The sequence below is a fragment of the Pyrgilauda ruficollis genome, unplaced genomic scaffold (genome assembly GCF_017590135.1).
Source record: "Pyrgilauda ruficollis isolate IOZ18807 unplaced genomic scaffold, ASM1759013v1 scaffold222, whole genome shotgun sequence".
Classification (NCBI taxonomy): Eukaryota; Metazoa; Chordata; class Aves; order Passeriformes; family Passeridae; genus Pyrgilauda; species Pyrgilauda ruficollis.
Genome location: NW_024521651.1, coordinates 519,578 through 532,213, shown reverse-complemented (window position 1 = coordinate 532,213; position 12,636 = coordinate 519,578). Strand labels below are relative to the sequence as shown.

Below are 12,636 nucleotides of genomic sequence, written 5' to 3'. Positions count from 1 at the left end.
CACCCCAAACTCCTTCCAAGCTCCCATTCCAGAAGTTTCCAGGAGGAACCACCGCTGTTTTTCCTGGATTTATTCATCCTGCGCTTCCCCATGTGTATTTTTTCTGTAAAAGTCTGATTTTTGGGAAATGATGGCTTTGGGTTTTTACCTATCAGGTGCTTTCTGAGCAAGGAAGGAGGAGCCTTACAGGATGTTCCGGGTGGGGTTTTTTGGGTGGTTTTGGGTTTTTTTGTCATTCAATAATCATTGCCCGGCAGCAAAACCTCGTGGAAAACTCTGAGCTGGTCCTCCCTGGAAAGCAGAGGGATTTGATCCAATCCCAGGATTAGATTTGGGTTAAAATCCTGGAATTTTATGGACACCCCAAACCTCCCTGGGGCTGACCCCGTGGGGTCATCCAGGGGGATCTCCAGGGGTTCCTGGGACACCCCCAGGGATGGACACCCCAAACCTCCCTGAGCCCCTTCCAAAGCCTTTTCCCCAGGATGTTCCGGGTGGGGTTTTTTGGGTGGTTTTGGGTTTTTTTGTCATTCAATAATCATTGCCCGGCAGCAAAACCTCGTGGAAAACTCTGAGCTGGTCCTCCCTGGAAAGCAGAGGGATTTGATCCAATCCCAGGATTAGATTTGGGTTAAAATCCTGGAATTTTCATCCCTGGAGGTGTCCAAGGAACAACAAGGTGGGAGTCGGTGACATCTTGGATTGTTGGATCCTGGAGCTCTTCTCCAACCTCAGGGATCCTGGAATTCCTGCTCCATCCACACCCTGAAAATTGGGAAAACCAGCAAAATTTGGAGAAAAAAACAAAAACCCTCGGATTTCAAAGGTCCTCCACCAAAACCAGTCAAGATTTTCCAGCTGCAGATCCATGACTGGATTTTTCTGGCCTTTCCCATCCATTCCACCAGGAAGGACCATCGCCATCCCCAGCTGATCCCAAATCCACCCAAATCTGCCCAGAACGAGGATTTGGCTTCTCCCAGGTGAGTTTTTGGTGACCTCCCGTCCTTCTCCTCCTCGCTGTGGATCCCATGGAGCTCCAAGCTGGGATCTTCCTGGGAAATTTGGGGTTTTCTCACCTTTCTGGGTGGTCCCACCCCTGGGGGATGAAACAAATTTTGGGATGCTCCGAGGACATGCCCACGTCCCTTAGCGGGATCGCTCTGAAGCTTCCACCTCTCCAGAGCTGGAAAAATCCGTGAAATTCCTTCAAAACTGGATTTTCCCTCTTTTTTCAGAGCAGTTTGAGGACCCTCAGCGGGATGAGGGAATTCTGGCGGAAAAACCAAACCCATTTTCTGCTCTTCTCCGCAGCGTTTTTGGGGCACGGAGCACAACCCCGCGCTTTGAATAATTTCCGACCGAAGGAGATAAAAGGCAAAGGTTCGACTCATTCAGCCCCCAAAAAACAGGAAATGAGAAGCCCGGGGGTGAAGATCTTCCTGTCAGCACCTGCTCTGAACCCTGGAGCCGCGGAGGCTCCGTGATCCCGGGATGGGCTCCGGGGCTTGGCTCCAGCTGCTCCTCACCCTCGGAGCTCTTTGGGGTATGTAGGGTTTCCTCCCCAATTTTGGGGGGTTTTGGGTGGTTTTTCCTGGATTTTGGGGTTTTTTTTTTTTGGTGGATCTGAAGGGGTTTAGGGCTTTGGGGTGGAGGTGCTCCGGGTGGGATGTGAGGAGTGTCCCTAAAACTCTCCCAGAGGGAGTAGGGGATTAAAACGTGATGGAAAAAATTCAGCTGGAAAAGTGAAGGATTTGGGCGAATTTCAGCGGGGTTGTGAGAGCCCTGAGGGATTGATTCAGTGCCAGAGGGAGTTGGGATGTTCCAGAGGAAGATTCCCAGAGGATTGGCTCAGATCCCTGGGCTGGGAGATTCCCATGGAATAAAATCATGGAATGGTTTGGGCTGGAAGGACCTTGAGGATTGTTGGCTTCAAACCCTTTGCCATGGGACAACTTCCATGAAAATGGGGCCAATCCCTGGTTTTGGGGAGTCTGCAGAGCCAAATTCCCTCCAGGCTTTCAGCCAAAATTCCAGGTTCCACCAGTAGGAGGCCATTTCACTTTTTCATTTTCCCTTTTTCTTCCTTTTTCTTCCCTTTTATTCCTTTCCTTTTCCCTTTCCTTTCTGGGCCGAAACCCATGGAAAAAAAACTTTGGGAAAAGTGGGGGTGGCACAATGGGGACCCTTCTCTGCTTTTGGCAGCTCCAGATTTGGCTCCTCCTCCTCCTCCTCCCACAATTTTGTACAAAATCAAAATTTGTTTGCCCAGAAATGAGGGAAAATGTGAGTCGAGAAAAATCCAAATCGAGGAAATTCTGAATCATTGGCTTGGAATAAAAAACAACAAAAAGGGTTTGGGGGGAAAAATCCTCCCACGGGAACCCTGGGGTGTGGGAGATGACACCCCTCAGGTTTTTTTCCAAAAAAACCAACCTGGGACCACCTCAACCAGATGGAAAATGTGGGATTTGTTCCTGAGCCTGCTCCCAGGTGGCTGCAATTCCCAAAATTCCAGGATGTTTGAAGTTGGGAAAGAGACTCCTTTGGATTTGGGGTCTCTCCTTTGGATTTGGGGTCTTCCCTTTGGATTTGGGGTCTCTCCCTTGGGCCTGGAGGTTTCTCCCATGGATTTGGGATCCTGTGGCTCACCAGGCTGGATCCAGCTCCATGCCTGACCCGATCCCTGAGGATTCCTCCAGGATTGGGATGAGGACAATCCCATGAGCTTCAACCCTTCTCCCTCCCCTCTTCCCAGGGATCGGAGCCAAGGAAACGGTGCTGGGAATTTTGGGAGAGGCGACGCTCCTGCGGATCCCCCGCGAGCTGCAGGAGCGCACCGAGCAATTCGGGGAAGCCTCCTGGAAAAAAATCATAAAGGAGCCCCTGACGAAGAAATTCTTGGTGAAGATTTCCGGCAGGAATCACTCGGAATTCCAGCCAGAGCGGATGCGCTTCCGCGAGCAGAACTTTTCCTTGGAAATCCTCAACACCAGCCGGGATGACCAGAGGCTCTACGAGTACAGCGTCAACAAAGGGTCGGAGGAGGAGGTCTGGCAGATCCAGCTGGAAGTGTTTGGTAAAAAAATCCTCTGGGAATCGCCGGGATGGTGATCCCGGCTTCTTCCTGGATGTTCCAGGCCTATTCTGGATGTTCCAGGCCTTTTCCTGCATGATTCTGGCATTTTGGGAGCAGGTCTGGGAGGTGTATGGTGGTCAAGGGGGTGGGAAATGCCCACTCTGATGTCCAAAAAATCCTGGAATTTCCATTTCTCCTTTTTCCAGAGCTGGAGGCCAATCCCAGCTTTTGCTGGAATTCCCCAGCTTTTTGTTGGATATTCTCAGCCTTTTCCTGGAATTTCCTGCTGTTTTCCTGGATGTTGCTGGGCGTTTCCTGGATTTTTTTTCTGGGCGTTCTCAGCCTTTTGGGAGCAGGTCTGGGATGTGGCAGGTGGAAAACACCCCCATTCCAAATCCCGGAATTCCCGTCTCTCCCCAGAGCCGGTGGCCGACCCCAGCATCCGGATCCTCCATCGGGAATCCTCCAACGGGAGCTGCTCGCTGGCGCTGAACTGCTCCTCGGAGCGGGGGGACAATGTTTCCTACAGCTGGGACGGCCGGGACAACGGCACCGGGGGGATCTGCTCCGGGAACGGCAGCGTCCTGCGCCTCTCGTTCCCCCTGCGGAGCGCGGCCTTCGGCTGCGTCTGCACCGCCCGCAACCCCGTCAGCAGCCGCCACGCCGCCTTCGACGCGGCCCACTGCGGCTCCGAGCAGAGGGGTAGGTCCTGGCGTCCCGCAATCCTGGAATTCCAGAGTCCAGGAATTCTGGAACCCCAGAATCCCAGAACCCTGGAACCCCAGAATCCCGGAACCCCAGAATGCCAGAATCCCGGGATCCCGGAACCCCAGAATCCCGGAACCCCAGAATCCTGGGATCCCGGAATCCTGGGATCCCGGAATCCTGGAATCCCGGAATCCTGGAACCCCAGAATCCGGGGATCCCAGAACCCCAGAATCTTGGAACCCCAGAATTGTGGAATCCCAGAATCCTGGGACCCCGGAACCCCAGAATCCCAGAATCCTGGAACCCCAGAATCCTGGAATCACGGAATCCTGGAATCACAGAATCCTAGAACCCCAGAACCCTGGAATTCCAGAACCCAGGAATCCTAGAATCCCAGAATCCTGGAATCACAGGATGCCAGAACCCAAGAATCCTGGAACCCCAGAATCCCATAATCCCAGAATCCTGTGATCCCATAATCTCAGAACCCCGGGATCCTGGAACCCCAGAAACCTGGAACCCCAGAACCCCAGAATCACAGAATTTTGGAATCCCAGAATCTCAGAATCCCAGAAGCTCAGAATCCCAGGGTTGTGGGGTGGGAAGGAAGCTCTGGAGATGCCCCCGTGCTGTCAGCACGGCGATGGGAACTTGGTGGATTTGGGCAGAAATTTGAGATATTGGTGGGGGAATTTGAGATATTTCTATGGATTAGAGATATTCCCCTTTAGACAAGAGATTTTTATGAATATTTGAGATATTTCCATGAACATTCAAGATATTTCTGTCCCTCAAGCCCCCTCAAAGCCACCAGGGAGATTTTGGGGTATTTTCCCACCCCACATCCAGCCCCCAGTGGGTTTTTAGCTCAAATAAGGCAAATAAAGAGAGCTCAGAGGCATTTCCTGCCCTTTGCTTCCTGTTCTGCAGCAAATCAACCCCAAATCAGGTGACAGAGGTGACAAATTCAGCCTCCGAATCTGGTGATGAAATGACAAAATTCAGACCCAAAATTAGGTACAGTGGTGACAAAAATCCCCCCCAAACTCAGGGGACAAAGTGATGGAAATCAGCCCCAAAACCAGGGGACAGGTGACAAAAATCAGCCCCAAAATCAGGTGACAGAGGTGACAAAAGGCTCTGAGTGACCCGGGGCCACCTCCCCTGTGTGTCCCCTCGTGTCCCAGGTGTCCCCAGGGTGAGGACAGAGCTCCTGGTGCCACTGGTGGTGCTCGGTGTCATCGTCATCATCATCATCATTGTCATCATGGCCATTGTCACCTCCAGGGCCACCTGCTCGGCCAAACGTGAGTTTGGGGGGTCCTGGGGTGGGTGGGGTCCCCTAAAATCCCGGAGGTTGGGAAAGGAATTCCAAGGCCAGCGGGTCCAGGCTGTGGCCGGTCCCCATGTGGTCACCGGGGTCCTGAGGGGAGGAACTGGGATTGGGATCGCTGGGATCCTCCCCCAGCCCAGCCTGAGGGATCAGGGATGAATTCTGGGAGAGAAAATCCTGAAAGGAGAATTCCTGAGGGGGCTGGGGGGTGATCCTGGAGAAAAGGGGGATCCAGGGGGAGTCTGGGATCTGCCACGGGGGATTTGGGATCTGATCCCAGGGAATGGGGCAGGACAAGAAGGAACGGCCTTGAGCTGTGCCAGGGTGGGAAATTTGGGGAAATTCCTCCTGGAAAAGGGAAAGGGCTTGGAAGGGGCTCAGGGAGGTTTGGAGTGGCCACCCCTGGAGGTGTCCAAGGAATTCCTGGAGATTCCTCGGGATGACCAAGAAGGGACTGGACACCGGTTGGACTCGGAGACCTTGGAATTCTCTTCCAACCTGGCTGATCCCGGGATTGTGCGACCCCTCCCCACCTCACAGGTGACCCAGACCCCTCCCAGATCACCCCGGACCCCTCCCAGGTCACCCCGGACCCCTCCCAGGTCACCCCAGCCAGCGCCACCATCTACGCCCAGGTGCAGCGGGTGCAGGTGAGGGGGAAAAATGGGGAAAAACGGGGGAAAAGGGGAAAATGGGGATAAGGGGGGAAAAGGGGAAAATGGGGAAAAGGGGGGGAAGGGGGAAAAAGGGGGATAAGGGGGAAAAAAGGGGGAGATTAAGTGGGGGGCAAAAGGGAAACAAAAACAGAAAAAAAAGGGGAAAAGGGGAGGAAGAGGAGGAAGAGATGAAAAGGGCAAGAAAGGGCAGAAAGGAGATTAAGGGAGAAAAAGAGGAAAATGGGAAGAAAGGGGGGGAAGGGAAACATAGGGAAAAGGGGGAAAAAGGAGAGGGTGTCATTGGGGGGGTCACCCATTCCTGCCGCACCACTCACCCGGAATTTGGGAATCTCGGGAATAAAGCCGGGTGACACCACTTGCCGAGCCCCCAGTGTCCCACGGTGGCTTTGGGGACAAACTCCGGGATTCTCCCCCTTTTCCGAGCCCCGCTGGGCACAACCCCGGCGGGAAAAGGTGGCGGCAGGGCCAGGGTGGCCCCGTGGGGACCCTCGGGTCGCTGCCCACTCTTTGTCCCCTCCCTCAGAAGCCCAAAGGGACCGTCCCCAGCGCCACCGCCCTGTCCTGCACCACCATCTACACCGCGGCCACCGGGCCACCCCCGGCCCCCGACGGAGCCCCCCGGTCCCCAGCCGGGTCCCCAACCCCGCGGGGACGCCCCCCGCTGTCCCAGGTAAGGGGGACTGTCCCCATTCCCGGCCCGTGGGGCACCCCCGGCCCGGCCACCTCGCTGACCCCTCTGTGCCCCCATTTTTGTCCCCCCCAGGAGCCCACCACGGTTTATGCCAGCGTGACCCTTCCCGTGGCCTGAGCCTCCCCGGGATCCTCCCCGGGATCCGCTCCCGGCTGGAATGGCCGCTGATCCCGGGGGATCCTTTGGGGATCCCTGAGCAGCCCCAGAAGAACCGGGGGGAGCTCTCGGCGTGTCCGGTGTCGGATGCTCCAACGAGGACACGGGCAAGGAGCCCCCCCATGCTGCTCCTCTGCGTCGCCTGCATTTTATTCTTTCCTCTCACTCGAGGGAGGATGCGAGCACTGAAAGAAGCGATACCTCACCGGGGCAGATGTTCACCTGGCCGCAGCCCCTGCCCGATGGCCTCTCCTCTCCCCTGCCCGCTGGTTGTGGGGGAATCCCAGCGGTGGCAGAATCTTGTCCGAGCCGGCTCGGCCCGGGGCTGCTCCCGGGGCCCGGCGGACCCGGCCCGGGGCTGCTCCCGGGGCCCGGCGGACCCGGCCCGGGGCTGCTCCCGGGGCCCGGCGGACCCGGCCCGGGGCTGCTCCCGGGGCCCGGCGGACCCGGCCCGGGGCTGCTCCCGGGGCCCGGCGGACCCGGCCCGGGGCTGCTCCCGGGGCCCGGCGGACCCGGCCCGGGGCTGCTCCCGGGGCCCGGCGGACCCGGCCCGGGGATGCTCCCGGGACCCGGCGGACCGGACCCGGCCCGGGCAGGGCTCGGGGGCAGCCAGGTGTCACAAACCACAGCCATGGCCCCGCGGCAATCCCCGGTCCCTGCCCGGCACCTGGTGGTGGTGGCGCGGGTTTCGTTGCGGTTTGTTGTTCGGGTGTCCCGTGGAAAACATTGCTGTGAAAACTGAAGTTTAATAAAGGACAATAGGAGACAAGGACCATGGAGCAAAGGTGGTTATGGCACTCAGCCTAGAGCACACTGTTATCTCGGGGATACCCCTTAAACACCTTTTAATTCCACCAGCCTGTTGCATATTCATAGACCCTTATGCATATCCATTCCTATTCCGCATACCCCAGGAACTATTTTACGTGGCCCCTCCTCGGGTTCCCCTTCCCAGAGCGTGCATTTTCCTGGCCGTGCTTTCAGTCCATTCTTGTCCCCTCCAGTTTCTGGGCCCTGGCCCTCGCTGCCTTGGCACGGCGGGCACTGATGGCTGGCAGATGTGCACAGCTGTGCTCATCCTGTGTGCAGGGGCTGCTTTCCCATCCCAGCAGGCGTTTTAACACCAGCACACTTACATCAGCTATTTCACCGTTAGGTCTAAGCTTAATCAGCAACAGAAATAAAAACTACGTCTTTACAACAAAGTTGCTTTAAGCTCACGCACACAGAATCCATTTTAACATTTGCAAAAAGCCAGGATTATGATATGTATCTATACAGGAGGTGGAGAGAAAACAGAAAGTTTGTAACCATAACCTACAGCAGTCGTACCTACCGCCTAGGTAGGCGAAAAGCCTGACCTGCGGAGGGCGCGCCGAGACGTGAAATCACCTGATCTTGGGAAGAAAAAAAAGTTGAAAAGTTAAAAAGTGTCCTGCCCCGCCTTTTTTAGGGAGCCGGAAGAGAACGGCGGGCACGCGAAGTGATTCATCCGCAGACCTCTGCACGATTCCCTTCTTCAGTCCCTTGCTGCGTTTTGTCAGAGTTTACCAAACCGCTGAAGTTTTTAAAGTGAGCGTGGTTTCTCACCCAGGGTTCGTGGATCTCGTCGCTTCCAGGCACGTCCAAGAACAGAAGTGTCAGGAGGACCGACATGGCGCTGCTGGCCCGTGCGAGGTGAGAGCTCCGAGGAGAATCCCCCAAACCCGCAGCCAGCCCCTCTCCATCCCCCCGAGCCCCTCTCGCCGCTCCGGCTTTTCCCCGCAATTCCCGAATCCCCGGCAATTCGCCCCCCTCCTCCCCTCCTTCCATCCTTGGCACGAGACTCAGGGGGCTCAGCCTGGGGGTGGCCTCGTGCTTTCTTCTCCCAGGGACCCTTCCATGAGCCCCCCATGAGCCTTCAAACACCCCCAGCCCGGGTGGGCTTCAGTGTCCGGGTTCAGCAACTTCATCCCACCCTGATCCACCCTGATCCCACCCTGATCCCACCTGCATCCCGCCTTGGTCCCATCTTAATTCCCCAGCCCATCTTCAGCCTGCCTTCCATCTCTGCATCCCATGGTTATCCCAGCTCCATCCCACCTCCATCCCTCCATCTCCCCTCCATCCCACCTCCATCCCTCCATCTCCCTCCATCCCACCTCCATCCCTCCATCTCCCCTCCATCCCACCTCCATCCCTCCATCTCCCCTCCATCCCACCTCCATCTCCCCTCCATCCCACCTCCATCCCTCCATCTCCCCTCCATCCCACCTCCATCCCAGCCCCATCTCATGCTCCCTCCGCTCTTTCTCTCCCCTGCCAGTGACACCACGGAGGTGATCCAGCTTCTGGGCGGGTCCGTGACCCTCCGCAGCCTCAACGCAGACGGAAACACAGATGGAAATGCAATAGTCTGGTTTTTTGGGAATGAACCCATAGTGACTGTGGAACTTAAGGATCCTTTTCAACCTGTGTTTCATAAAGAAGAATTCCAAGGACATTTTGCTGTTTCTGAGGGAGGCCGCGCGCTCAGCATCTCCCAGCTGAGGATGGAGGATGCCGGAATCTACTCTGTAAAAATCGGGGATGAAACATCCACCTTCACCCTCCAGGTGTTCGGTAGGTGCCTTTAGTGCTGTTTTGGGGGGTTTTTTACCCTAAAAGAGAGGTTTGTGACACCCCTGTGCCCCCAGGGGAGCTGGCAGAGCCCACGGTGACGTGCGAGGCCCAGAACTGCTCGGACGGGAGCTGCAGCTTCTCCCTGCGCTGCTCCGTGCCCGGCGCCGGCCTCGGGAACGTCTCCTACAGCTGGAGGGTGCGGGATCGGCCGCAGGACGGGGGCTCCGTGGTGCTGTGGGTGAACGAATCATCCCGGGAGGAGCCGGAGCCGCTGACGTGCACGGCACGGAACCCCGTCAGCAGCAGGAATGTCACTGTCACCACCCCTGGGGTGCTCTGCTCTGGTGAGAGCTGGGGACAGGTGGGGAAAGGTGGGATGGGCTGGTCCTGATCCCCTGGGAAACACGGGAATGTTGGGGTTGGGATGGGCTGATCCTGATTCCCTGAGAAACACGGGAAGGTTGATGTTGGGATGGGCTGATCCTGATTCCCTGAGAAACATGGGAATGTTGGGGTTGGGAAGGGCTGATCCCGATTCCCTGGGAGCCGTGGGAACATTGGGATTATGGGATGGGATGGGATGGGATGGGATGGGATGCAATGGGATGGGATGCAATGGGCTGGTCCTGTTTCCCTGAGAAACACGGGAATGTTGGGGTTGGGATGGGCTGGGACAGGATGGGAAGGGAATGAATGTTGAGGTTAGGATGGGCTGATCCCTATTCCTGTGAGAGCCATGGAAAGGTGGGATGGGCTGATCCCAGTCCCCTGAGAAACTCAGGAAGGTTGGGGTTGGGCTGGGCTGATCCCACATTCCGGGGCTTTTCCTGGAGCAGTAGCTCAGATGCAGAGGGAAGCTCTGACCCCTGTCCCTGTTCTCTCCCCTCGCCAGCAAACACCACGCACCCTCCCAGCCCAGGTAAGCTGCCACCCCATCCATGTCCAGCCACACTCCTGAATGAGTGTTCCCAAGTGTCCCCAAATGTCCCCAAGTGTCCCCGAATGCCCAGGACAGCTTTTCCATGCCCAGCCAGGAAGGGCAACTGGGGAGCTTGAGCTCAGCATCCTCCAGCTCCTCCCAAAATCCCTTTCCTGGGAATGTCCAGGCTCTTCCCAGAGGTGCCAGGGACAGGACAAGGAGTGGTGGCCACAAACCCAACCCCGAGAAGCTCCACCTCCGTGTGAGAACCTCTTCCCATGTAGTGTCCCCCTCTGGAACCACCCCAAACCCATCTGGCCTTGTCCCCGTGTGCCCTGCTCTGGTGACCCCATCCTGGCAGCACTGGGAGATCTCCAGAGTTCCTTTCTGACCCAGTAACTGGGGAATTTGGGAATTCTGGGATCCTTGTCCTTGTCCAGTGCTTGTCCAGCCTCTGTGCTGGCTTGGAGTGAGATCTCCTGGAATTAGGGATCAGGGCGGGATTTGAGGCCAAATTCCCTCTGCCCCAATACCAGGAACAGCCAGGTTTATTTTGGGATGCTGCCTCTGGATCTTCTTTCTTTTCCAGGTGCCCACTCCGGCAGTTGGATCAGGATCGGCGTCATAGCCGGGGTTGAAGTTGCATCACTTTTGTCGATTTTCCTCGTGTTCTACTGCAAATCCAAAGGTGAGCGTGGAAAACCATCCCTGGAGCCCAGGAAAACCATCCCAGGAGGTGGGACCTGGGAGGGGGGACAGCGCCAGAATGGGGCTGATTTGGGGTGGATTTGGGGCAGATTCAGGGTGGATCCAGGGTGGATTTGGGGTGGATTTGGGGTTCTCCTGATTCTGTCTCATCTCCCCTCGTGGTTTAACCAACTGTTGGGTTTTTAACTGGGGGAGAGCCCCGGGACTGCAGGGTTGGTTCCCTGTGGGGCGGGACCAATCCGCTGGCGAGCTCTGAGGAGCCAATCATCTGGCTCAGTTTGCAGATTGACAGCCGGTTAAACCACCAAAAGGAGCTGAACACGCCTCTGTGGAAAAGCAGATTTAAAAACAAACAAAGCCCAAAAAAAGCTCTTTTTCTTCTGCCCTGGGAACAGGTCACTGACCGGCCCCACGCGGCCAGGCTGGGCTGAGATTCCTGCCACAGCCGGGCCGTGCCACCAGGACTGTCCCCAACACCCCGAGCAGCCACGCGGCCACGACCAGCGCCAGGAGCGGCCTCGTGGCCAGCACTGGAGGTGGCCCCAAAATCCAGAGCGGCCACGAGGCCGAGATTGTCCGGCCAAAATCCTCATGGCCGGGGCAGCGCCGCGCAGCTGGACTTTGTTTGCTTCACGGAAATTAAAATTAAAAGCCAGGAAAGAGCTGCTTCTTGTGGAGAAGTCTCCATGGCGTGGCAAGAGACACTCCTCAAGAGAGCTGAAGAAAGGCTGTTTTGAGTTGGTAAACGGACTGAAAGTCCCAGGTTTTGTCTCTTTACGTTGTCAGTGGGAAAGAAAAGAGGGTGGGGGATAAGCATTCCAAAGGTTTATTCTGATTTTATTTTTATTTTTATTTTAACTCAGTCAATAAAGATTTTTTTATACCTTTTAAAGTTCTGAGGCTGTTTTGCCCTCTTCCTCCCAATCTGTATCTCACAGCAGGAAATGAGCAAACAACTCAAGTTAGCGCTGGGGTTTGGCCAGCACTAAACCCACCCCAAAATTGGTGCCTTGGCCGGAAACTCAGACTGGCAAACCAAAACCTATTCACACTCTTCACCAAGAAAAAAGGAAAAAAAAAGGATTCCCAAATTTTCCAAACCCTAAAAACACCACAAAATTCCCACCCCCGTCCATCCCGCCTGCCCAATCCCAAATCCATCCCTTCCAGAGTTTTCCATCCCCAAATCTTCACTCCAAGGCACAGCTGGGCATTGAATCTTGGGGGGAAAACCCCGAATTTCTGGATATTTCTGTTCCATTGATCCCAGTGTCCACTGGAGTTTCCGTGAGAATTCCACAGGGACAGGAATTCCGGGGTTTTAGGGGCTCTGGTGGTCGGCAGGATTTGGGAAGCCCAAGCGCCTGTAACCCCCGTTATCCTGCAAGGAAACGGGTGGGATTTGGGGCATTTGGGGGATTTTTTGATCCCAAAGTGTGGATTCTCCATTACCTCCAAGTAGGCAGTGGCGACCAAAGCTCGGTCCAGCCTCTTCCTCTTGATGGAAGAAGGCTGTGGGGAAAAAAGGGGAAAATTCCCATTGGGAAAAGCGGAATGATGATCCCAAAACCTCGGGGGACACGGATTTGGTGTCCCCAAGGCTTGGGGACACTCCAGGACAGCCTCACCCTGCGGCCGAACTGGACCGTGGAGTAAACGGTGAAATTCTCGGGTTCCTCCCGGTGCCTGGGGTGCTCCTGCCAGGGAAAAAGGGTGGGGATGCACCAAAAATGGGAAATTTTGGGATAAAAACTGGATTAAAAA

At 56.0% G+C, this 12,636-nt stretch overlaps 2 protein-coding genes across 2 annotated transcripts; both read left to right on the top strand.

Annotated features, from left to right (window-relative positions):
* Positions 1-944: 944 nt before the first annotated feature.
* SLAMF1 (signaling lymphocytic activation molecule family member 1) lies at positions 945-7,006 on the top strand. Its single transcript, XM_041468627.1, has 8 exons — positions 945-983; positions 1,315-1,546; positions 2,759-3,079; positions 3,500-3,781; positions 4,975-5,094; positions 5,661-5,770; positions 6,321-6,467; positions 6,561-7,006. Exons 2-8 carry the CDS (start codon positions 1,495-1,497, stop codon positions 6,603-6,605), a joined length of 1,077 nt encoding a protein of 358 aa, XP_041324561.1. The 5' UTR covers positions 945-983; positions 1,315-1,494; the 3' UTR covers positions 6,606-7,006.
* Positions 7,007-8,162: 1,156 nt separating this feature from the next.
* Positions 8,163-11,654, top strand: LOC121354198 (T-lymphocyte surface antigen Ly-9-like). Its single transcript, XM_041468628.1, has 6 exons — positions 8,163-8,321; positions 8,950-9,245; positions 9,320-9,589; positions 10,138-10,164; positions 10,754-10,852; positions 11,268-11,654. Exons 1-6 carry the CDS (start codon positions 8,299-8,301, stop codon positions 11,273-11,275), a joined length of 723 nt encoding a protein of 240 aa, XP_041324562.1. The 5' UTR covers positions 8,163-8,298; the 3' UTR covers positions 11,276-11,654.
* Positions 11,655-12,636: the final 982 nt, after the last annotated feature.